Genomic DNA, 26,127 nt, shown 5'->3' on the forward strand with positions numbered 1-26,127 from the left:
GTGCACAAGCAAATGTAGTTAAGAAAGCTGATGGTGCCTGGCTATCAAGAAATACTGTATCTGGGGTCTTAACAGCTTGAAGATAAACAGGTGGCCCTCTAGCTGCGAAACAACAAAGCCCACATGGAAGACTCACACCAGCCTGTGAGATCACAAGGTGTCGAAGGGATCAGGGATCAGCCATCAAAGAAAAAAAAATGATAGCATTGTGAATGAGCGTGAGTGTGGAGTGGGGAGCCAGGGCCCATCTATGGGAATTTGGACATCCCCTTGCAGAAGGGCCACGGGGAGGAAACAAACCAATCGGTGCAGTGTAGCAATGATGAAACATACAGTTTATGTAAGCAGAATCATAAGGACATAAATTTTGGATCTTGCTTGTAAAACATTCCATTTTGAACAGTTGTTAGTAGACGTTTTATGTGACTAAAGATATTCTCACATTAATTAAAAAACAGAAAAAAAAATCCCAAAAAACCCTCAGAGCCATTACCTTCAAGTTGATTCTGACTCGTAGTGACCCAGTCCTCTTTGCAGAAGCAAAAAGTCTAATCTTGCCCCACTGGCGGAAGCTCGGGGCTTTGAACTGGTGACCTTGTGATTAACAGTCTCAACTGCTCACGTGTCTGCCTCGTGGATGTTTAATTTAAGACAGTTTTTGTTGTTCTTATGGTTGTTTGTGTGTTTGTTTCTTCTGATCTCAATGCTCTGATGGCATCTTGTAACCACTACACTATCCGGGCTATGCATTAGGACAATTAATATAGAAAACAAAAGCAAAACTCAACCTGCCCATCTGGATTTCTAAAGCTGTGAATCATGATGGCACAGAATGCCTCATCTTTCTTCTTCAGACTGGCTGGTGACTTTGAACTGCTGACCTTCTGGTTAGCAACCCAACTTGTAACCTCCCAACCCACCAAGACTCGTTTAAAATAACTTTGAAGTATGTTTGTCTTTTTTTTAAAATTTATTTTTATTTTATTTTAACAATTTATTGGGGCTGATACAATTCTTTTCACAGTTCATACATATACATACATCAATTGTATAAAGCACATCTGTACAGTCTTTGCCCTAATCATTTTTTTCTCTTTTCTTCTTTTACATTTTATTAGGGACTCAAACAACTCTTACCACAATCCATACACATACATACATCAATTGTATAAAACACATCCATATATTCCCTGCCCCAATCATTCTCAAGGCATTTGCTCTCCACTTAAGCCCCTTGCATCAGGTCCTCTTTTTTTTCCCCCTCCCTCCCCATTCCCCCCTCCCTCATATGCCCTTGGTAATTTATACATTGTTATTTTGTCATATCTTGCCCTATCCAGAGTCTCCCTTCCACCCCTTCTTTGCTGTCCCTCTCCCAGGGAAGAGGTCACATGTGGATCCTTGTAATCAGTTCCCCCTTTCCAACCCACTCACCCTCCACTCTCCCAGCATCGTCCCTCACACCCTTGGTCCTGAAGGTATCATCCACCCTGGATTCCCTGTACCTCCAACCCTCATATGTACCAGTGTACAGCCTCTGTCCTATCCAGCCCTGCAAGGTAGAATTCGGATCATGGTAGTTGGGGGGAGGAAGCATCCAGGATCTGGGGGAAAGCTGTGTTCTTCATTGATACTACCTCACACCCTAATTAACCCATCTCCTCTCCTAAACCCCTCTATGAGGGGATCTCCATTGGCCGACACTTGGGCCTTGGGTCTCCACTCTGCACTTCCCCCTTCATGGAAGAACACACCAGCCTGTGTGATCAAGTGGTCCCAAAGGGATCAGTTACCAGGCATCAAAGAACAAAAAATCATATCATTGACTGCACACCTCCATGATAGGATCGCTGAAGACAAATGGGTGCATAAGCAAATGTGGTGAAGAAAGCTGATGGTGCCCGGCTATCAAAAGAGATAGTGTCTGGGGTCTTAAAGGCTTGAAGGTGAACAAGCGGCCATCTACCTCAGAAGCAAAAAAGCCCACATGGAAGAAGCACACCGGCCAGTGCGATCACGAGGTGCCCAAGGGACCAGGTATAAGGCATCATGCAAAAAAAAAAAAGATATAAGTGTGTGTATGTATGTGTTTGTCTTTTTTATGAGATGGAACTAACTTTGAGTTTATCTATGTAAATTCATTCTGAAAAGTTTGATAGATTTTGTACTGCTGTTTTAAATGGAAACTCTTATTTGCTTGCTTTTATCATATTCAACTTGTTTAGATTTTTAATCTAGTTGTATGTGTAGAAATTTCCACAAAGGTGAAATGTGAAATCATCTCATGACAGTCTCACATTGAATCACTCTTCAGGAAAAAACAACTTAGTAAAGTATGTCATGGCATGATTATCAACCCTGAAAATGACTGAACTTCAATTAAAAAGAAAAATTTGAAGTCTATGTTTTATATAAGCCTTAACAATAAACTTTTTTCCTAAAGCAGTTTTGCATTACATTCTCAAAACTTGACTTCTGCTAGAACCAAAGAAACAGCTGTCAGTAGATATTCAGATGTTTTAAGGCAACTTTCAGTTCTGGGCAGAATGAAATAGGCCAAGATATTAAAATCTGGAAGTTGAGCATTTGTAATAGAGACCGCAGCACCAAGGTAGCTACTCTCTGATGGCGTTTTTCTTGCTACTGTAATAAAACTTACCAGTGTTTTACTGATCCTGTTTCTTATGATTATTGAATATTCCCCTTACTGAAATCAGAATGCCTTTTAGTGGATTAATTAAACTGTAGCTGGCTCACCATCTGGGCGCATCTTTTTTCGCTGCCTTTCCACAGGAAGATTTCTCATGGAATAAAGAGTATTATTTTTTTTTCTTAGAAGACAGCTGTTAGGCTTCACATTTCTTACATGAGATTTGTGATGAAATTCCATTTTTAAAACAAAAACTTGATCTATTGTTACCTTTCTTTTAAAATGTGATTAATAGTACGCTACCAGCTCTTAAGATAATCTTTATACACTTGTGAAAGTAGATTTGTGTCTGGATAACTTGTTACATTAAGTAGAATCCTAGGTTTAGACAAGATGTGAAAAAAAACCAGGAAAGAGGGATTTAACTAAATCTGATTTTTATGGCTCAAGTGGTTTCATTAAATTAGAGCACTCCGTGTTGTTCATTAATGACCTTGCGCCATATGCTTGAACTGTTCTGGTCAATAGCTGATGAAGAAGGGCTCGGGGTTGGTGGTGGTGGTGGTCCCCTGCCCCCCCCTCCATATAAAGCTGGATAAAAATATCCTGTGATGGGCTTTTATCAAAGGAGTTACTTTGAATTTAGTAACTACGACTGAGGCAATATGGCTCGCAATTTGCGACCCGAAGGTAGTCGTACATTATTGGAATCCAGCCGACTGCGCTTCACATTACACAGATGTGAAGGCCTGATTACAGCAGCTTCATAATTAACAGTGATCCGATTTGTTTTGCGGCATAAATGGTGCATGTGTAGAACATTAGCCATGGCACTCTCATTCAAATTCAACTCAAGGGCTCAGCGGCAGGCGGGTCACGAGCTTCAGGGAGTAGAAGCACGAGCTCCCTCCATATGTTCTTGCCGCAGCTTACTATGGCGATGAGTGCAAGATAAGTTCCCCAAAGAACCTAATCGCGTTCTGTAATTACAGCGCGCTTTCTGCTGGCTAGAATGAGGGAGAAGCTAAAACACTCCCTCATCAGATAATTTGTAAATTACTTTACATGGCGGATGCCTAACTCAGTTGGTTTTCGACGGCTGAAATTATAAATAATTGTAACAGATGTGGCAATATGGCTGGCCTCCAATAAATGAGGCCCTTGATAATTTGGCCAACCCTTTGACAGGCCAATTTAATAAAATGTGAACAAAATCTTCTTGCTAATAATTTATCATCCTTTTTCCCAATAGAATAAATTTAATTACCCTAGCAGTTAACAAGGTCACACCCAGATGCCAAACTCGGCTACAGTTTTGATAATGCAATCAGGAATTGAGAGGCGATGACAGCGGTGTTGTTTTTTTCATTACCTGGCTTCGCATAAACACAGGTGGCGTAGCTTTCTTGTCAGTTTTTAATAATTACAGGCTATTATGGAATGCATACTTAGCAGATTGAAAACCACACTTCAGTATGATTGAGGTTTTAATGTATAGAGATGATAATGTATAACAAGCACGGTCCCGCGTTGTGTTCACTGGTGGCAGTGTTCAGTGTTCTAAAGCTTAACGTACACATCACAGGAAGTAATCGATTGCACCCAAATGTTAGGTATGTAATGCCGTGCCCCAGAGAAGACGTAATTCCTTGAAGTCAGAAATTCATCCTAGCACATCATCAACATGCACTTTCGCCGTTCAGATTTCTGAAATCTGAGAAAAATGTGAGGCATATATAACTGCTCTTGGAAAAGTATTGATGTGTTTATTGTTGCTACTCATGGTGGAAAGTGATTCGGTGGAACATAGTCTTTTCCCCTTGTTTTTGGTGCTGTTAAATTGAGGATTAGTTTACTTTTGGAGTTAGAATCATGGACAATGTATATTATAAAGTTAACATGCTACACAGTTTTCTGTAATCTTAGATATCATAATTTTTGTCAGATAGATATTTATATATCCCAGAAGTATTTAGTTTACTGGTTGCTCTATTTCTGTAGCAAAAAAAGAGAATTATTTGCTATGACTGTAAGCCAATAAAAATATCCATTTAATACTCATTATGTGTTAAATTTTATATGATAAATGGAAGGATGTAGAGTAAGAGAGTCAATTTTTTACCTTTTCATTGTGCTGTTTATTTAACATGTTTAGTGGGTATTTTTCACACATGGCGACACTATAGAAAAATTAATCTGCACTAGGACACTACTTATGATAGGATATAACAATAGTTGAAATTTTCTGTGAGTGCCCTTTACTGTGTCTGAAAGCATGATGACGATCTTTGAGCTAAGAAGGAGTGGTGAACACACACATTTATGCATGTCAATAGAGAGGGAGGACTTTAAAGAGGGTGCTAGGGAATTTTGTTGATAAATAGGCATTTGTCCAATTTGTTCGTTGTTTGTACAGGGAGGTATAGAGGTGTAGATTTGAACTTAGAAACTTTTCCATTTTCAAATTTTTGTGATAAGGCTGTTTTGATTCATGATGACATGTTGATTTAATTTTTTCCCTTTGATTTATCCTATGAGGGTGGCTTCTTAAAGTCTTCTCATGTAAGGCATTAATTTGGGGGTGATCAAAGATTTAGCTAACAGTGTCTGCTTTTTGAGTTGGCAATGAATTTTAAAGAGAATGCCAATTTCCTAGAGAAATTCAATATGCGAGAAGAAAGTCTTTTCTAAGTAAGTGGATATGAGCATTTGTGTGCAGGGCGAAAAGACAAGTTTCCTTTTTTTTCTGTACTTTTTCAAAGAGGATTTGGGATTGTTATTAAAATAGCCATTCAAGATGTGACTTTGTTTCTCTGATATATATGTAAAAGGGGAATTCAAAAGTTGATGGACAAATGAGACTAAAAGAGAATACTTTTTTCATTAACTCGGTGGATCCCCTCATATATCTCTTATTTATATATACACACACATATTATAGATTTCACACAAAATCTGTATTAATAAAATTGTATTTTAGAAATTTCTTAAATGAAATAATGTATGTAAAATACTATAGAGCCAGGCACTTAGTACTTTATAGCTAATCTAATTGTTATTATTTTAAAATCGTAGAAAACAATTTTGTTTAATTAAGTTGCCAAGACAAAATTTAATTTACAATTAATTGCACTAATCATGCCTTTGAAGTAATTTGAAAAAAAAGGTTTCAGGCAGCCTTTGCTCAAACTTCAGTGCATTATGATTTTATGAAACATACTAGATACTTAATGCACATATATATGACAGTTACAGACAGACTCCCGACCCTCTACCTACTCTGTATCTTCTAACAGAACTTTCAGTTTAAAATCAACTCTGTGGATAAATGTGGGGGGAAAATTTTTAATGGGAACTTTGAATAGATTCATTCCAGTTGGGGTTCTTTTGGACACAAATTCCACTGATCATTTCTTGTCAGATTAACTGTGGTCTAACCCTAGACCATTACCTTCCAAGATTGGGAAATGCAGCACAAATTTTTAAATATCAAAATCATATTTATGATATTCTAATAATACAGGGTCACTGTGAGTTATAATTAACATGATGTCAATGAGTTTAAAGAAATTTTTGGAGAGAAAAACTAATTTTTAAAGGTAATAGGATGAGTAGACTATTTTTTTTTGGATGAGTAGACTATTATAAACAAAATGGTTACCTCTATTTTGCTCCTCATGTATGGAGTAGGAAGCAGCCTTTCTAAAAGGATAAAGCTATATAAGAGGACACACACACACACACACACACACACTATGGATTTCAGTTAATATCAGTCCATATTGGTATCATTAATACTAACTGTGCTGTTTTACTAGTATATATACTATACTAAACCCTCTGCTTTTGAGTGAATTCCTCCTTATTTACTCTACAGAACATAGTAGAACTTCTCCCTGGGTTTCCAAGGCTGTCAATCTTTACTCAACATACTTCTCATTTTTCTCCAGATGAGAGGTTGGTGGATTTGAACTGGGAGCCTTTCAGTTTGCAGCCCATTACTAAACCCACTGCGCCACAACAAAACACTGCCATCAAGTCAGTTCTGACTCAGAATGACCCTATAGGTTTCTTCAACTAATAAATCTGTACAGGAACCGAAAACCTCCTCCTTGGCTCATCAAGTGGCTGGTGGGTTTCAACTATCTACCTTGTGCTTAACCTCCAATGCCTAAAGCACAGCCCCTAAGGGCTTCTTAAATGCACTGCAGTAGGATGTTAATTTTAAGGGAAACTGAGTGGGTATACCTGGAACCCTGTAATATCTGGCCCGTTCATTCTGTGAATCCAGTACTCTTCTTTGTAAAAGTTCATCTTTTCAAAGGCAGGTTAAAGGACAGAATTATGATGGTTCCCCACCTTCTTCTTTTTTAAAGTTCTGCAGGTATATCTTAATGTCATGTTGTTAGTTGCTATTGAATTGATTCCAGACCTGTGGGGCCCAGATGCGTGGAAGAGAACTGTGTCTGAGGGTACTAAGCTTGTGACCTTTGATGTAGCTTTCAAATTTTGTAGCAGTTTGTATACTCACTTCTCAACAGTCATGGTTGTTTTTGTTTTCTTTCTTTTGAAAACAACTTTTTAATTTTAATCATTCTATTGGGGGCTCTTACAGCTCTTATAACAATCCATACATCAATTGTGTCAAGCACATGTGTACATATGTTGCCTTCATCATTTCCGAAACTTTTTCTTTCACTGGTGCTCTTGGTATCAGCTCCTTTATCCCTCCCTCCTTCCCTGACCCTCCCACCCTCATGAACCCTTGATAATTTAGAAATTATTTTTATTTTCATATTTTACATTGTCTGCTGTCTCCCTTCACCCACGTTTCTATTGTTTGTCCCCCTGAGCGGAGGATTGTATGTTGATCATTGCAATCCATTTCCCCTTTTTCCTTCTTCTCCCCCCATCTTTCCCCTTCCCTCATGGTATTGTTCCTGAGGGGTTTATCTGTCCTGAATTCTGTGTGCGGAGAGCTCTTATCTGTATCAGTGTACACACTCTGGTCTAGCCAGATTCGTGAGATAGAACTGGGGTCATGATAGTGGAGGGTGGGGCGGAGGAAGCATTAAAGAACTAGAGGAATGTTGTGTTTCATCGTTGCTATACAGCACCCTGGATGTCTCATCCCTTCTTTGTGACCCTTCTGTGAAGGGATGTCCAATTAATTATCTACAGATGGGCTTTGGGTTTCCATTCTAAACCCCCCTTGTTAGCATAGAAATGGTTGTTTGTTTTGGGTCTTCTGATCCTGTTGACACCTCGTGATCACATGGGTTGGTGTGCTTCTTCATGTGAGTATTGTTGCTTTCCTGCTAGATGGCTGCTTGTTTAACTTCAAACCTTTAAGACCCCAGACGCTATATCTTGTAATACCCGAGCACCATCAGCTTTCTTCACCACATTAGCTTATGTACCCAGTTTCTCTTCAGCAATCATGTCATGAAGGTGAGCATCACAGAATGCCAGGTTATTAGAACAAAGTGTTCTTGCGCTGAGGGAGGATTTGAGCAGAGGCCCAATGTCTACCTGACACCTTAAAACTTAACCTATAAATATATGTACATAGACCTATATCCCTATCATTCTATATTAATATATTTACATGTGTACATGCCTATGTTTATACCTCTATAAATGTCTTTTGCCTCTTAGTTCTTTCCTCTATGTCTTTTTTACTTTCTTCCTGTCCCACTATCATGTTCAACCTTCATTTGGCTCTCAGTAATTCCTCTCGGTTACACTTATTTCTGCCAAACTATATCCAATAATATTTTAAAATGAGGATGTATGACTCAGATTTTCTGATTACTTGGCACTTATTCATCAATAGATTCTATTTTGTTTGCAATTCTGGAAATAGTCCTATTAGGAGAAACATGACTTCTCTCCAAACTAGTAGCCATTGAGATAATTTGACTCATGGTGATTCCACATGTTTCCCTGTAGAATTATGTTTTTTAACAGTATGCTGCTTTTGTAGTTCTGGTGTCACCTTAGAAGGAATTTTGAAGAAATAATACTTAAATATGAAAGTCTATATTATCATAGGGAGGATATATAAAATTGGATAATTCTAAATCTCTTCATGAATATTTGTGTTATTTTAAATGAAAGCCTCTTGGCAATATTAATTTTAAAGTATGATAGCTTGAAAAACTCATTTATTAAAGAACACAAGATGACTTATGGGATATAGCAATAAACTAAAGTTTTATCCCCTGTTTTATTAGATTTTCTTCTATCTTAAATATTTCCTTGGTAAATGATGGAATTGTCTATCCTTATTTTAATAACTGTAAGCTGTATAAGAGCAGGTAGCTTCTGAAAGTTACTTATCTTGACAGGTAAATAACAAATAAAGACCATACATTTGCTTATAAAAGGGGAGGAAAGCTATACTTATAAAAGAAGGGAAAAGCCATAGAACAAAGTAATTCAGAGTTTCTGGAAGAGAAATGGTGAAAGCACTTTCAAAGGCAGGTAACAGTATGGTAGGAATTACATTCTGTGGAAAAAACCTTGTAGTTGGAGTGGAATAAAGTTTAGGAAGCATGTCAAGTGACTTAAATATGATGAAAGTTCATAGAAAAATTCCCTTATCTTATAATTCCATTTTTCCACAAACATTTTGATGACCTTTCACACTCATTTCTCAGAGTTCTCAGAAGTATGGTCTAGGGATAAAGGGGCTCTCCACAACTTTAAGTGAAAATATGTTCAGGGTTACCAGATCTCTCCTTTTAATCGTTAGTTCATGGAGTAGTTAACTTGAAAGTAGTAAATATGTGTGGGTTTTATGGTCTCAGTGTTAATGGTAATAACAATTTTGCAGGATTGAAGTTATCACCAGTCAGAATAAACTCAACAGCAACAAACAGCCACCACCATCATTGTCATGAACTGTTTTTTCCCCAACCTTGATATTCCTGTGATTTCTGATAATGTGGGACTTCTTGTGAGCTTTTTGTCAGAGGACAGATTTCAGAAGAGAATTCTGTGAACAGTGTTGACTTTGTCTTTGTATATGTCTGATGTCTTGCAAATATTATTAAATTAGGAAAAATTAAAAGTTATTAGACCTATTGTGCTATTGGTTACTCTCCATGGACTCATAGTCTGTCATATTGAATGACTCTTGATTAATTATTACATGAAGAAATATATATGTGTGTTTAATTATACATTGGAAATGATTCTTGATGAGTAGCATGTATCATGCCTTTCATTTTTTCTCCTGTAAATTTATATAGCAGTGTTTTATATGAAAATATACACAATTTTATTGAAAAACATTCTGTTAAAATTATAGATGTCTAGTTATGGCTGGCTTATGGTTAATTGTGAGAGTGAGATTTTTTTGACCATTTAAAAGGGATGTCCTATCTTACATATTTGCACAGACATGAGTGGTATGAGAGACAAACACACATATGTATTCATATACTCTCTTTTATAGGCTTCTCAACAGCCATCTTTATCAAGCTTAGAAACCTTAATGGTGTCACAGAAGTCTGAAATTGAGTACTTACAGGAGAAACTGAAAATGGCAAATGCAAAGCTCTCGGAACACAGAGCTGCCCACGCAGGCTTCTCGGGCAACATCTTGGCAAGTACTGACGGAAACCGTAAGGTAGAAACACTTTCGTTCCTTCTGCAGATGGGTCACAGTGAGGGCAGCACGTCAAGCCCTGGGGAGAGTGGGAGGAACACAAACAGCGAAATTTACTTCTCTGCGGATAATTCTAGAAGCTTCTTAGAAAGCAAATACTTGTAGAACAACTGGGGGGAGGAGGAAGGTTTGTCCTGGAGAGACTGGACACTCTTGCCCTAATGTAATTAATTGAATTATTTCTAGCAATGTTTGCCTATCATGCTGGAAACCAACAGCTCTCATGTAAAAATGTTTCAGGAAGTCTCACTTGCATTGCTCATAAAACTCTTTTTGAAATGCTATTAGTCAATAGATCAATATCTATTTTAATTAAAAGCAAAATGTGCCCTTCTGTATTCTATTTTGTTTAGGTCAGATATCTAAAATAATGCAGTATATAGCAGAGTACATTTTAACATTAATATGTGCACATATTACAAACTTTCATAGATTTTAAGGGATAGCAGTAGAGAAAACTAAGTAACTTTTGCGCAACGTATTTGTCATATAGTAACATTGTTTTCCATTTTTCTATTTGTAGTATTCATTACTATTTGTATTATGCTATAAAATATTCTATGGAAGGTTGACTAATATAAAAATTTCACATCACATTTTAAGTACAACATATTTCTAACAATAAGGAGTTTTATACCTATTTTTCTCACACTTGTTATATCAGCAATAGAGTAATACTTTGAAGTAGAAAACCATATTTTAAGGATAATTGTTTTCAGTCCGTGTCACTTTTTCCTATGAACAGAAGTATCTGCAATGAGATCCATATTTCTGTGGTATTCTCAATTACTCCTTTTAACATTATCAGTAATCTTCAAAGAAAAGAGACTTTTTAAAAATTAAAAACTTTTTTAACCTTTTGAAAAAAAAACCTAAGTGCATTATTTGCTTCTTGCCATTTCGGTGCAATTTCAGAACCATTCAGCTTTATTTAAATAAAGGAAAACATTCCTAGAATTGAGATACAATATTATGGGACCTTCTGTATTTTCTTGCTTGCTGCATTGCACAAGCTTAAAAATGGTAGTGCTTTTGATGTTTCATTGCTTTTAATAAAAGTCAAGCAAATGAGAGAATATTCTGAACCAAATTTTTATTTCCTTTTCATAAGGACATGCAGTAAGTATGAGCAATATGTTGCCTAGTTTAATAGTTGCTTTCACATATTCTTCACCAGATTGGTATATGAAGCTGTACATAATATAAACACACATTCTTGTCTCTGGTTAGCCACATTATAGTTAATGACCATATGGTCATTGTGGTATAAGATCTACTGTCTGTTGTATTTATATTCCTCAAGCATATTGTTCCTCCAACTTCACAGTGTGCTAAACTATTTCAAAGGGGAAAAAAAACCTTTCCCTCTTGTTTCTGGTTGTCCTATCAAGTGTAACCTTGGACCCTTATAGAGCAATTAGACCAGCCTCTATCCCCTCCTTTGTAATGAGGTTTCTTGCATTTCTGAGTCTATAACCCTTTAGTCTCCCCTAATGGGACATCATTATTCTGAAAGAAACAATGTAAATGTAAATGAATATTCTCATTAACGAGTCACAGAGAAACCTTTAGCGGTAGCACTGTGGTAATTCTGCTTGCTATTTCTCTGGTATTCCATGCAGGGTTTTTTTTTTATAATTCATTATTAGTATTCAAAATTACTTGTTCTTTAATTTTGCATGTCTTTCATAATCCAGTGTTGCACTAGTTCAACCATGTCCTTGCTTTATTCTCCAGGAGCCACCTGGGAAACGCTCAAGGTCTCTGTCCCCAAAGAGCTCTCTCCCAGATGCGGAGGTTCTCAGGAAGCTGAGGACAGCTGAGAGAAAGATCGAGAACTTAGAGAAGACACTACTGCTAAAGGTGAACGCTAAGAAACTGCTCTCGCAGTCTCCTTGCAAAGAGAGAGGTTTACCAAGCAAACATGCTTTCACAGGAGACTGTGTTTCATTTATCATGAGTGACTTGAATTACCTGGGTAGAAGGAGCTAATCAGTTGGTCTTGCTTTTAAGATTTCTGAGGCACACGAAGAGATAAAAAGCATTTGCTACCTGCAAATGGAATGCTTCTTATACACCACTGGAACATTGCTGTGGAAATAGTTTATAATTAGGAGTACATTTTTTGTAGCTTCACAGTCCCCCATTCCCATCCTACCCGACCCCCCCAAAAAAAATCTAAGTGAAAAGGGAATTTTTGTGGTTCTTTGTAAGTGAAAAAATATACATTAAAAGTTAAAACTACATTAAACTATCTAAATAGCTCATTTATAATTATTGTTTATAGACAAATTCTCTCATCAAAATGGCAAAAGTAAAGATTGGTTTTCCAGTCCCATTGACTTTACCCCAGAGCCTGTGGGCCAGTTCCTCGGCAGCTTCCAGGAGCATGCAATTGAGCGGCTAGTCTCTGAGCTAGTGCTTCCTGAATCTCACTGTGTGGTTTTGCGTGCACAGAGCTAACTGTGTATGTGTGCTCAACCAATTGTGTGTGCTTACAGTGGTGCAGTGGGGTAAGCATTGGGCTGATAACCACAGGTGAGTGGTTCAAGCCCACCAGCTGCTCTGTCGGAGAAAGGCGAGCCTCGTTGCTCTTAAAGATTGACAGTTTGGAGAAACCTCTAGAGCAGATTCAGTCTTCCCTATTCAGTTCTTCTACATTGGAATCAACCTGATAGCAATTGTCTTATACACAGATTGAGGCCTTTGCTTTTCCCCCTGACTTTAATATCCCTGCGTTTCACATTTTTCTTTCACAGCTACTGAAGCCCTGCCTTTTCCAAGATTCAGTCATCTTACTGAATGTGACATATTTAAATGACATTCTACAAACCCAGCGCTTTACCAGAAATCTCATGGATAGATGACCTCCGCTGGAAAGCATTTCTCCCGCTTGAAATCATGGAACTTAGATACACATCTGGTTTTTTTGCTCATTTAGTTCTTGACTCAATGACCATTTACCATGCATTATAGTTAACCAGGCACTGCTCATCACTTGCTCTGTGCTAGAGGACAAGACATGTTTCCATCCTTTAGGACCCTTTCTCTGACTAAGAAGAGAGTGAGACATTGCAGTCCCTGGGTCCCTAGTGGTGCCATGATGAAGTGTTCCGCTGCTAACTTGAAAGGTCCTTCCTTGGTTTCAGCCCACCCTGCAGTGTCTCAGAGAGCTGCTCCGTTATCTGCTTCCATAAAGATAACGGACTAAGAGACATGTTCTACTCGGTCATATAGAGGCATTATGAGTCAGAGATGACTTGCCAGCACACAGTAAAAACAGTGCAAATCCACTGTGGGAAGTGGAAACGTGGGTGGTTGTCGCCGTCAATTTGATCCCAGCTCACACTGACCCCTGCGTCCTAGAGCGTAGCTTGGGCTTCTTAGACTGTAATCCTCATGGGGCCAGACCTCCGGTTCTTTTCTTCCTCCTTGGGGCTGCTGGTGAGTTTGCTCTATAAAGCTGATCTTTCAGTGAGCAGCTGAATACGAAGCGCCTTAAAGATGGGTTAAGCACAAGATTATGGACATGGTTAGAAATCAGTCTGTCATCTTCATTTTCCATATCATCGCTTCAGTCTCGTTCAAGAGTAGAGGATCATCACCCATTTGCTGCCAGACAACTGTGCCATCTTTTATTTTTTTATAGAAAAGTAGAGCAATCCAAGGATATGTTCGGATCTCTTCTACCTGGATTTCTTGATTTAGAAAGAGTCTTCTCAGCATTGTGGCAATTATTTCCTTTACCCGTTTCCCCCTTCACAGCATTTCCTTTTTATGATAGTTTTTTTCTGTATTCCTATTTCAGATCAACTGATATTAAAATGACTTTTTAAAAACAAATTTGTTAGATGAGATCAAACAGGAGCCATGCTTTTCTCTCGAATTATATCTTTTAGTAGGCAAGTATTTCTTATTTTAAAAGAACAAAGTGCTTGAAATCAAGACTGCTATAACCAGGAATATTGAACAAACGAAATGGGCAGATAAAATCTTGTAGCAAAGTGATCCAAGGAGAGATGCGGCCTTGGGTATCTTCCAGTTTTTTAGCTGCTGCTGCTAAGTACCATTAAATCAGTTTCTAATCACAGCAACTCTGGGTACAAGAGCACCAAACACTGGCCCATCTGTGTAGTCCTCAGAACCACTGCTGTGTCTGAGTGCATCATTGGCAGCGCTGTGTTAATCCATCTCAGTGAGGGTCTCCCACCTGTCCACTGACCCTCCACCTTGTCAAGAATGATGCCCTGCTCACTTTCAATGTATTTGAACACCTGATTGTATTTTTACATCTTAGGGCTATTTATTAATAGCACCGAAACAGTGCTATTTGTCTTAAAAACTTGTTTTTGATGAGAGCTTACACAACCAGTTGGGTTCCTATTTTTAAATTTCTGCTTATATTATTTAGTGCTTACGTCTTTCACAGTGTCTTAGCATTCTCATGAATTCCAGCTTGTTGTTTCATTTGCAGTAATGAGGTTCCCTGTCCTCTTACCTTCTCATCTTTAAGGTAATAGTTGACTATTTGACCACAAGCTCATATATAAATTTAAATTATTATATGTGCATATATGTAATATACTTGGGTAAGCAAAAAAAAAAGGATTGCTATAAAGTCTTAGAAAGCTTTATTTTAAAGAATTGTCAAACAGCGAATCTATGGTTTCTTGGCATGCCCTGCATTGCCCCATATACTTTTGAAGACATCGTATCGCATCTAAGCAGTTTTGCTATCCTAGGAACTTAAATCACCTTCCTTTAGTCCCATCATACTTCGAACACTATGTGAGCAGGTAGTTGAAGTCCCAGAACCAATCATGCAAGCTTTTAATAATTTATTATTATCTTAAAATGTTTCATTACAACTCTGAGAAGATCCCACCTGAATTAAAGAGCATCTCAAAAACAAACTTGTGCAATGACCACTAATGACTGAAGGTCCACCAGCGCAGCTGTGGGATGACATCAGGAGCGTCATCCATGAAGACAGCAAAAGATCCTCAAGAGACAAGAAAGAAAGGAACGTGCATAGCAGAAGACACTTGGATACCTTGCTCTTGAGTGTAGAGCAGCTGGAGTTAATGGGAGAAAAGTTCAAGTTAAAAAACTGAACAGAAAATTCCAAAGGGAAGCTGAAGAAGACATTGTAAAACAGTATAATGAAATGCGTAAAGTCTTTGAATCAGAACACCAAGACAGAAGAACGCACTAAGTATATCTTTAAACTAAACTAACTGAAGAAAAATTCTAGGCTCAAGTTGTAATATTAAAAGACTGTGGGCAAAATATGGAATGATGCAGGAAGCACCCCAAGAAGATGGAAGGGCACACACAGTCACTGTGCCAAGAACTGCTCTTGGAGGGAAGCTGGGGCCTGTGAAGAGTTCTAGTGTCAGAAGCCCACAGGGCACGGCTAGTCTGCCTTAGAGGGCTGCTATGAGTCAGAATTGACTAGCTGGCAGCGAGTTTGAGGGTTGTTTGTTTGTTTGTTTTGACATCAAGTAGATCTTCACTAAAAGTAGAGATTATCAGAAAGATATTTGTGATTTATTTACTATACAAGAGAACACAATTGTATAGCTTATAACAAACTATCACATTGCCAAGATTTGGAAATCCAGAACACAGAATGGTGCTCAAATGGAACCTGTACATGGTCCAGGAGGCAGTTAGTCAAAGAGAACAAGAGAATATGACTTGGTTTAAAATCAGGAAAGGTGTTTGTCAGCTTGCATCCTTTTACCATACTTACTCAATCTGTATGCAGAATAAATAATTCAAGAAGCTAGACTAGATGAGCAACACAGCATTGAGATTGGAGGAAGGCTTAGTAGCAACCAGTGATGTGCAGCTGGCAGACGCCTGCTTGCTAAAACAAAGAGGACTTGAGGCACTCGCTATTCAAGATCACAGACTGCAGCTTTCAGTGTGGATTACAGCTAACTACAGAAAACTGAAATCATCACGAGGGGACCTACAGACAACAGCGCGATTGACAGAAATTATCAAAGTGTCAAGGATTTCATTTTACATAGATCCACAATCAACACTCAGAGAAGCAGTCAAGAATCTATTGACATATTCCATTGAGCAAATCTGGCGACACAAGACCACTCTGAAGCCTTAAAGGACAAAGCTGTCACTCTGAGTACCAGCATGTGCCTGACCCAAGCCATGGTATTTTCATCCCCTTTATGTGCATGTGAATGCTGGACAGTGAATAAGGAATACTGGAGAACCACCCATGCATTTGAATGATTGTGTTGATGAACAATATGCACAGCCCCGTGGGATGCCAGAGGAGCAAACTTATCTTAGGAAAGCTAGAATGCTCCTCTGACTCAAAGATGGCAAGACGTCGTTTCTTGCCCTTTCGATCTGTTATCAGCAGAGATCAGTCCCTGGAAAAGGACATTATGTTGGTACTGTGAGTGGGTCAGGGTCAAAGAGAAAGCGTCTCAAGAAGATAGATAGACCCTCATGACGCTACCAGTGTGCTAACAATAACAGCAAGTGCACGATGCCCAGGACGGGGCTGTGTTTTGTCTGTCGTACCCGTGAGTCACAATGGGCCTGATGGCGCTTACAAACTGTTCTTGAACTCGGAATAAGGAACACTAGTTTGCAGGATGGATTTACCCGTGAATTACCATTTGAAGGGAGCATCCCCCAAGCATGACTGTATGGATAGCGTTACTTTAAAAGTGGTCAAAAGAGAATTTAAATGAATGATTATAAATCATTTCAAATTGACTTGTCAAATATTAAGTCTGTTATTGATCTGTAATTTAGACTTTAATAACGTCATAATCATGTTGTAAGCACTCTAGTCTTTGCTATACTCAGTTACTAACACATAATATTAAAGCAGAAACCTCATTTGTAATGCCTTATTCCTCTGATAACCACTGAATGGAAGGAGTCACTTATGTGGACTCCTGTAGGTGAACAGACGGTTTCCTAATCCTGAAATCTATTACACTCAAGTTTTAGGAGTTAGAGGCGGTAGTATTGAGTGCTTACTGCATTCGTAAGTATGTCTAGTACAGAACCTCACAGATAGTAATAGGAGACAGTAATTTTTGAGTCTCAATGTTAGTTTTAAGGACTTAAAATAGTTTTTATTTGAGAATGAGTGAGACATTGAATAATAGAAATTTTAATAATAAATTAAGTGATTGTGTTAGTCTGAGTAGATTAGTGAAACAAATTCATTGAAACATTCATAGACACTCATATGTGTATAAGAAAGAGATTTATGTACATGAGCTATTGAATAGTGAGAAAACATCCCAGCCTAGCCCAGATCAAGTCCATAAGTTCAGTATTAGCCCATATGTCTGATACCAATCTTTAAAGCCGTCTTCAGACTCATACAACACATACAATGAATGATGCTGAATGCAGGAAGATCACAGGCTAGTAGGTGCTAAGTCTTGTGGACCCAGTGGTGTTGTAAGCATCTTAGCACTGGCAGGGGTCTCCATGTGGCTTCTCTAGCTCAGAGCACTAGCGTAGTTCCATGTGTCTTGTCAGCTGCAATGTCTCCCAGGAAGTGACCAATGTGTCCTACCTCCAACCAGCTTTTAACTCCTTCATGCTTCCAAATGAGGTCATCGAACTATGACCTGATTGACAGGCTAGCCTCCACCCCTTCACTCTGAATCCTCAAATTGACATCAGATTATCTAACTACCACAGTGATTAATAAGGCCAAACTTTAAAACGTTCAACTAATGGCAATATTTTCAGCAGGTAGATTAGTGGCTACTGCGTGGTGAGTGGCAGCCAAGGGGATATAGTGAGCTAAGCACTGAACTGCTAATTGCAAAATCAGTAGTTCAGCCCCACCAGTTGCTCTTCTGAAGAAAGACAAGGCAGTCTGTCTCTGTAAAGATTTTCAGCGTCCAGAGCAGCTCACTTCTGCCCCAGAAGGCTCTCCTGAGTCCACGGGGCTGGAGGCCATGGATACGTGATGGGGGAGGGGTGGTGGGAAGTTGATGCTTATGGCGTGTAAACATCTTGGAAATGCATAGTCATAATGGTTACACCAGGTTGTGAATAGAATTAATGTCACTAACGCATACAGTTAGTGATTAAGATGACAATTTATATAATTATGTAAAACTTGCCATTATAACTCTTTGCCTATTATAGATATTTCACATGTAATCTTACAATATTCTTTTATATCTGGCTTGTTTTAGTTAGCATCATATTTTCAAAGTTCATCCACTCCATTTGTGACTGAATAATCGTGAACGATGTGCCGCATTTTGTGTTCCCTGTTTAACGGTTGATGGATTCTTGGATTGTTTCCAATTTCCCTTTTGAGTAGAATCCTGCAGTGAACATGGGTGTACAGTTTTCTGCTTTGGGGCTCTGCCTTCAGGTCTTTGGGTGATTACCCAGGGGTGGAATTGCTCCGAGAGAGACGAATTTTCACTTTGACTTTGTGTGGACGTGGCGCAGTGTTGGTCATGGCAGCTGCCCTATTTACAGCACCACTGGCGATGGGTGAGGACTCCCGTCGCCCCACACCCACATCCCACGTGCTGTTTTCTGTTTTCTTGATAGTAGCCATCCTAATGGATGTGTAGTGTTATCTTGTGATTCAGATTTCTAATTCTATACTAACAATGTTACATATTTTTCATATACTTCTGCTGTTTGCTTATCCCTTTGAAGAAATTTTTCATGCAGTTTGCTCTTTCGGGGGGATAATCTTTTTTGTTATCGAGTTGTAGGAGTTTTGAAAATATTGTAATATTAATAACTTATCAAGTATATGGTTCTCAGATATTTTCTCCATGATGTAGATTTTTCCTTATCTTAGTTGATAATGTTCTTCAATGCACAACATTTATTTTGATGAGGCCCAATTTACCTATTTTTTCTTTGTAGTTCATGCTTCCATTGTCATATCTAAGAATCCGCTGCCAAGTACAAGTTCCTGAAGATTCACCTTTATGTTTTAGCATTTACATTTAAAGTGTTGTTTCATTGTGAGATGAATGCATATGTAGAAATCCAGTTCTACCTGTACAACCTGTTGAAAAGATGTCTATTCTTTATAGAATCGAGTTGATACTCCTATTGTGAATAGATTAAATTTGTGGATTAGTTTTGGGCTCTTACCCCTAATCCAGGTCTGCGTTTTCACTCTTGCGAGCAGCACCATGATGTTTTAGTGACTGTCCCTTGGTGGTTTCAAAGTTGGGAAACGTTGCGTTCACTTTGATGTTTCTTTTTGCGGAGTTGTTTCAGCTCTTTGATGCTTCTGCAAATTCCATATAAATTTAAAGATTGGCTTTTCTATTACTGTATCAGAATTTTGACAAAGATTGCATGGAATCTTTGCATTGTTTTGTGTAGTATTGATTTTGACAGTATTATATTTTGAGGCTTTCAACATGGGTGCGTTTTCATTTATTTACATCTCATTCGGTTTTTACAAGAAGGTTTCCTAAGCTTTCATTGCATACGTTTTTTTCCCTGTGTTTAAACTTACTAATAGGTATTTGTGTGTTAGATGTCATTATAGAAATCGTTGCTTTCTTAGTTTCTTGTTCACCTTGGTCGTTGCTGACGCAGACGCACTTTGACTTCTGTGTTGGTCCGCTTTGTTGAGTCCATTTATTAGCTTTATGTGCATCTAATTGTTTCCTTTAGAAATCTTTGGGATTTTTCTACATAGAGAATCATGTTGAATAAAATATAATTTCACTTCTTTTTTGGTTTAGACACCTTTCATTTCTTTTCTTGCCTAATTGCTCCAGTGGAAACTTCAGTGTAACACTGATCAATGACAGCAGTGGAGCTGAGTATCCTTATGCCATTATTTGTGGTTCTTGCATGGAACTGAACAATATGAATTGTTTATATTCCTCAACTTATGACTTATATTCCATCTCTTGAGCCCATAGCACTTTTAATAAATTTCCATTAGGTATGATATCCATGTCTTCTAAATATAGTCATGATAACATTTACTCTGCATGCTATTTTCATGCTACTTCATCAAGTACTTCCATTTCCTTGCGGGATATAAAGCATTCTTGGTGTACAAAAGACCCAGATACTTCCTAGTACGTGTGTAAGAGAATTATTGAAGTTATCTTTCTGCAATACTATCAAAGCAAATTATTCTTACTGCTGAGATGTGTAGAATGGTACTAAAATAATGGAAACTCTCCAAATCTTCTCTCACTGCTGAGTGGAGAGGTAGATATTCAGGAAAACAGTGATGGATGTGGTTTGTAACAGACTAGATCTTTCATAGGAGCAAACAACCCTGTGTTTCTCCAATAGAGCGGCTGGTGGGTTGAACCACCAACCTTCCCGTTACCAGCCACTTCACCCCTAGGTCACCCAAACTCCTTTAGCCTGTGTTAGCTCATCTAATGCAACCACTGCGTCTTCAACCTCTGTGCGCGTGTCCGTGTGTCCATACTTTACAGTAGCGGAAATGGAAGGAATTTAAATAGGGTCATTAAGTGCGTGGAAAGGGTCAGAGAGTGGAAAGCATTCCTTCCCGATGAGAGTGTTCCTGCTCATCTTCTCTCTCATGACTGCTGGAGAGAACCTGTGGCCCCGCGGGGACAGTGCAAGCTTCTCCAAGTGGAAGCATGTGCAAGGTTCAAAGGCACACTGGTTCTCTCAATCAGGGAAAACCAAGTTATCAATTGAACTCTGAGAAACATGGTTCATCAGCCACCCAGCTACGAGCACGTGGACTGACCCTTTTTTTGTTTTGGGTTATATCTAAAAAGGTGTCTTTAAAACGTTTAGAAGTTATTGACTGTCAGTGTTGAACATCGGTGACCAGGCAAGTGCCCGTTATCTGAGGCCCACCCGCAAGGCCTGGGCCACTTCTGACAGGGCCAGGTCCCCTGTCCTTTGTGAGCCTGGGGCTGTGTTATAACCCAATTATGAGTCCACGTCTGAAGAAGTGGTCTTAGCAGGCTTAGTGCGATGACACCAGTCATACGTGCGCTTGTACCTAACAAAGTAATCCTATGCTGACAGATCCTCGATTTGAAAAGGAAAAAGAAGGGGAACCTTCTCAGCTCAGCTCATGAAGTGTTTGTGTTTATACTGATCACCCACAGGGAAAAGAGCAGAGCGAATTTGATAGCAAAATTCTGAAATAGCTTAAGCAGCTTGAAAAAAGAAATACAGCAAGTGGGTCAGATTTATTCAAAGCACAGTCCCTGTGGCTTTAGGGACTGTTTGCTCCCTTCTGCTTAAATGCTTTACACACTGATTCATGTTTACAGGCGCTCTCCTTTGACTCTCCACTTAGCTGGGTAGCCTTGTATGTGAATGCACCTACACACGCTTTCTTCAAAACTGTGTTCTTGCTTTTCTGTGCTTTGCAGAGCCAAGAAAACGATGAGCTAAGAGATGCCCATGAAAAACTCAAGGAGAGGCTGCAGATGTTGCAGACCAACTACAGAGCAGTGAGAGAGCAGTTAGAGCGGTGGGAGGAAGGCAGCAGCATGTGAGTTACGTGGCTCGTAAAGGCACCTCCCCAATATTAAATGGGACGGAGGGGCACTCCATAGGTGCTATAATGGCTTTTGCTTTGCTTAAAGAAATTATTTGGTAGTAGTCAAGCCTTTATTGTGAAATTCTAAAGAGAGAGTATAAAAAATGAAAGCAGGAAGATGCTGGCAATAATGATAGATCCCCCTCTCCTCTGCAGACATCAGCCGTGGAGGGTTATGGATGGCTCTACCTTTTGTAGTGTCACCGGAGTAGCTTAATAAAAATGTATCCTTTAAAGCAAAAATCATGCACAACCATGGAAAATGCCTCTGAAGTAAATAAAATATCGGTCCTAAAAGGTTTATAATTCAAAAAGTACTTAAGTCGCAAATGAAAGACAAGAAGTTCACACACATAGTTAACTATCTTAAAACTACTTCAACCTAGTAGCAATTTAAAAATCTTTACTATCCACCAGTTTGTTCTGCAGCTTATCTGAATGAATTGGCGGTCTCAGTTCAATTGCTCTGAACAGGTGTTCAGATTTTGGTTAGTCGTAAGTGGCTCCCCTGTTAACAGTATCAACAGAGGGCATAGGACGGAATGAGAAGAGAAAATCTACTACCCTCTCATCTTTTGAGATAGATCCTTGAGGGCAGTGTTGATGATACACATTGGTCTATTCTGTAGAGAAATACCGTCTCTAAATTGGCCAGTACAGCACTTTTACAAAATAAAAACGAAGAGTTTGTTTTATGTACAGAGAATGGAAATGTAAAGAGCATTTTTGCCTCGACTTGTACATAGCTAATTGACATCGCATGTTTTTCCGCCTTGGATGAATGGAGAGTGCTTCAGGTTGCTTGTCACTCACACAGTGGCAGAGCCTTTTGGCCTGCAGCCCGTGTAACTTTTCGGTAGCCGTCAGAAGTGAGAGGGTCATTTCCCGGCAAAGTCATTGAGAAGAGCATGTTTTAAGCTGGAGCATCTATTCCCCATTCAGAGTGGCTGCCCGAAAATTCCAGATGAGTTGACTTCTCAGCCTTTTTTTTGAGATGGTGACAATTGTACAGTGTGTTATTACTGGTAGAGTGAATGAGAGGCAGCGACTTCAGCAGACCAGGTGTCAGTTTATAGTTTTACAGTCTACCTTTAGGAAATGATGGTACTGGATTTTTCATTTCTGCAACTTAAACTTTAGGAAATGCCTCTAAAAAGTTGCGTGGAAGTAGAATTTCTGACCTGAAAATAAGTTCAGATTTTAGAGAACGCTAATTTCCATTGTATGTTTTTGACATGCTATGAAAGGAAACAATTTCACTTTGAAAACAGGGCCGATTTCAGAAAAGCCAAGAGAGCATATCCCCACCAACTTCGGCAAGAAGATTCTGCTGCCGTATGGAATGAATTGGCCTATTACAAAAGGGAGAACGAGGAACTCATGACAGAAAAGTAAGTTTTTTTCTTCCATTTTTTAACACGATAGGCTTAGCTATAGATTCGAGAGAGATTTGTGCTTAAAGACCATGAGAGACACACCTTATAAAATAGGAAAATGAAATAATCGGGGTTTTAAGACTAGCATGTGTATGCGTGTGCAGCCTAAGTACATATCGAATGTATGTACGGCACGAACACCCGCATGTGTGCGTGTGTGTGTAGCAATGACAAGTTGCGCATTTGCTCATGCTAACTGAAAGTGTATAATATGATCCAGGGATTGTGTTAATTAATGTGGCTCTCATCTGTTGGAGGTGTCGTTCTTCATTAGCCTGTATTTTAGACACTGCCGTGCTTCATTTTTGGAATGAGGTGGAGTGGGGATAACCTAGCCAGCCCTCCTTGTTTGATCTCCTAGCTACATCCGCGATGCAGAATGCCTGAGCTCTCTTGGTTCCCTGCCCTGTCCTGCTAATCCCAGCTGAGCTCATTATGGTGTAGCCTTGCTGCTGCACTTGGAGCCGGAGCTGTCCAAGCTAATTACTGGTAGCAGCAGAACTGCCTGTTAAGGGTCTGGTGTGGATCTGCTAACATGGTCCTTGGTAGTGACCTGCAAAAGACACGAGGGAATTGCTTTCTTTCTTGCTGTGCGCGGCCTGTCCTTTGGGCTTAATGCTGATCCCTTCACATAGGTCTTTTCACTGCCCAAAGTCTAAAACTTGATGAAGGATGCTCACGTTTTAGAAAATACACAGTTTGCTTTCTTGATCTTATAATTCACAGGCTATTATATTCAGCCTGGCTAAGAAAGAACTTTATCTTTTTTTGTTTTTTGGAAAACAGGAAAGGGATTAGACCCACATAATTAGGCTCTTTGGCTTCGTACCTGCTTCTTTATTGAGACTTAAAAAAATACATATTTTTTGGAGACTTAATTTTTGACACACAAGCTGAGTGTCAAATCTAGATGTCTTTTAGGTTACTAGAATTTAACAACACATGGCATGAAGCAGTTGCATATCACTCCATCTACTCAGCTGGAAAGTGGTCTTTTTGTGTGATAGCACGTATAACTTTCAGTGCCTCCTTTTCCATATAATGATCAACCTTTGAGGCCATGGACATTGCTACTTTCGACGTGCGTTCCAGCTCCCTTGTCTAGAGAGTGCCATGCATCCTATTGGGCCTAAACGTTTAAGGTGGACAATGAGTCTTGAATCGCTATGAGTCAAATTGAATTCAGTGGCCCTGGATTTGGGTTTTATATTGAAAATCGTTTTTTAATGACAGAATTGTCATGGAAATTTTCCAGGTAATTTGTAAACAGCTATATGTACATATAATTCACACACGATACACATGGGAAGAAACACAGTAGTGACTTTGAGTGTTCGAGGCTGAGTCAGGAAGTATCACCACCAGGGTTCCAGCGCTTCCACACAAGAGCGCGTTAAGAACAAAACAAAACGACAGGTGTAAGGCAGCTCTCTGTGAGCCGGATGGCTACAGACAACCCCCTCACTGATACACTTGTCTTTGTGTAGTTAGGGTGCCTTAATGAAAAAAGACACTCCCAATGGTACCTGAGGGGGTCGGCTGAGCCAGTTCAAAACGCAGAGTTCAACTCCTAAGGTCATGGCCACGATTTGTGGGGGATCTCAAAGGTGTTATCTTGATAGATTTTCTCAAAGGACAGAGCACGGTCACGGGGGCTTACTAGGAAGAGGTTTTCTGAAAATAGGAAACCGCATTGGTTAGAGAAAGAGCAGCAAAGTTGTGCCCGGGGATAGGTTTTCACCAGACAATGCACCTGCTTCGTCTTCGAGGGCAACAAGGGCTTCCTCCGGGAATTTCCATGGGAATCTCACTCCATCCACCCTACAGCCCTCGGCCTCCCCTTCAGCCGTCTTTTTGATCTCCAAACTCATCATCAGAAAACAATCATAATTCCAGCCCCTGCTGGTGTAGATTGAACAACGCAGAATTCTTCTGGGGAGAGTCAGGGGGCAGAAGCATTGCCTCTGAAGCGCATAAACGTGGAGTATCCAGTGGGGGAAATAGCGGCATGTTTTGATTCCTTTGTTTAATGAGGGCTTCTGTGAATTTTGTCGAGTGCCTTTGGACTTACTGGCATCTCCAGAGTTGGCTTTCCACGAGCCCAGTTTCAGAACAAAGCGTCACCTCAAAGCGAAGGCCTAACTCCGCACCTGTCACCTGCCAACCGCACAGCGCCTGCGGGCCGAGGCGTCCACTGCTCTACTGTTGCAAATGGAGTCGGCCCCTCGATAGCAGGCCCGTCCTCGTAGGAAGTCAACACTCAAGAGTGTGCACGGTTCTCCCCACACTGTATTGCAAGTGAATGATTTGTGCAAAAATACAGTCACCCTCTTTCCGTGGCTATACATTGGCCTATTCTGGACAAATCATATGTTTCTGAGATCATCTAACAGGTGGTCCTTAGTGACTGGATTCTTTCACTGTTTCTATTACTCATCCATAGTGTATACCATGGAACATTACGTTCCCTGATAATTTTTATTGATCTATTTTATTCCCCAAAATGGTTAACATTGGAAAAAGTCATTTAGGTGAGATAGGTAATATAATTAAATGTGATACTAATCTGTACCAGAACATGCATTAGTGGAAAGAACTTAAGAAAAAAGTATTAAGGTGTTAATTAAAGTTTTGAGAATACTAAGAAACCCTGTCCTATTCACTCCGCAGTGTTTGTAAGGTACAGAAACCACCTACATGCTAGGAAAAGAACAAAATAAAGTGGAAAAGTAACCAAAGGAATATATATCTTGTAGGAATCATTATTAAAGTATGCTTAATAAGTAGGCTGTATTTCCTTTGACTTGTTTAC

The 26,127-nt window shown here is 39.3% G+C and overlaps 1 protein-coding gene across 6 annotated transcripts in view; it reads left to right on the forward strand.

Moving 5' to 3' along the window:
• Positions 1 to 26,127, forward strand: part of CNTLN (centlein) — a 294,237-nt gene that overhangs the window by 174,888 nt on the left and 93,222 nt on the right. For all 6 annotated transcript variants that reach the window (XM_075559966.1, XM_075559967.1, XM_075559962.1 and 3 more), the window contains 4 exons: positions 10,113 to 10,286; positions 12,063 to 12,188; positions 21,710 to 21,831; positions 23,151 to 23,270. In XM_075559966.1, the coding sequence (XP_075416081.1) occupies positions 10,113 to 10,286; positions 12,063 to 12,188; positions 21,710 to 21,831; positions 23,151 to 23,270 (542 nt within the window). The remainder of the gene's footprint in view (positions 1 to 10,112; positions 10,287 to 12,062; positions 12,189 to 21,709; positions 21,832 to 23,150; positions 23,271 to 26,127) is intronic.

The sequence above is a fragment of the Tenrec ecaudatus genome, chromosome 10 (genome assembly GCF_050624435.1).
Source record: "Tenrec ecaudatus isolate mTenEca1 chromosome 10, mTenEca1.hap1, whole genome shotgun sequence".
Classification (NCBI taxonomy): Eukaryota; Metazoa; Chordata; class Mammalia; order Afrosoricida; family Tenrecidae; genus Tenrec; species Tenrec ecaudatus.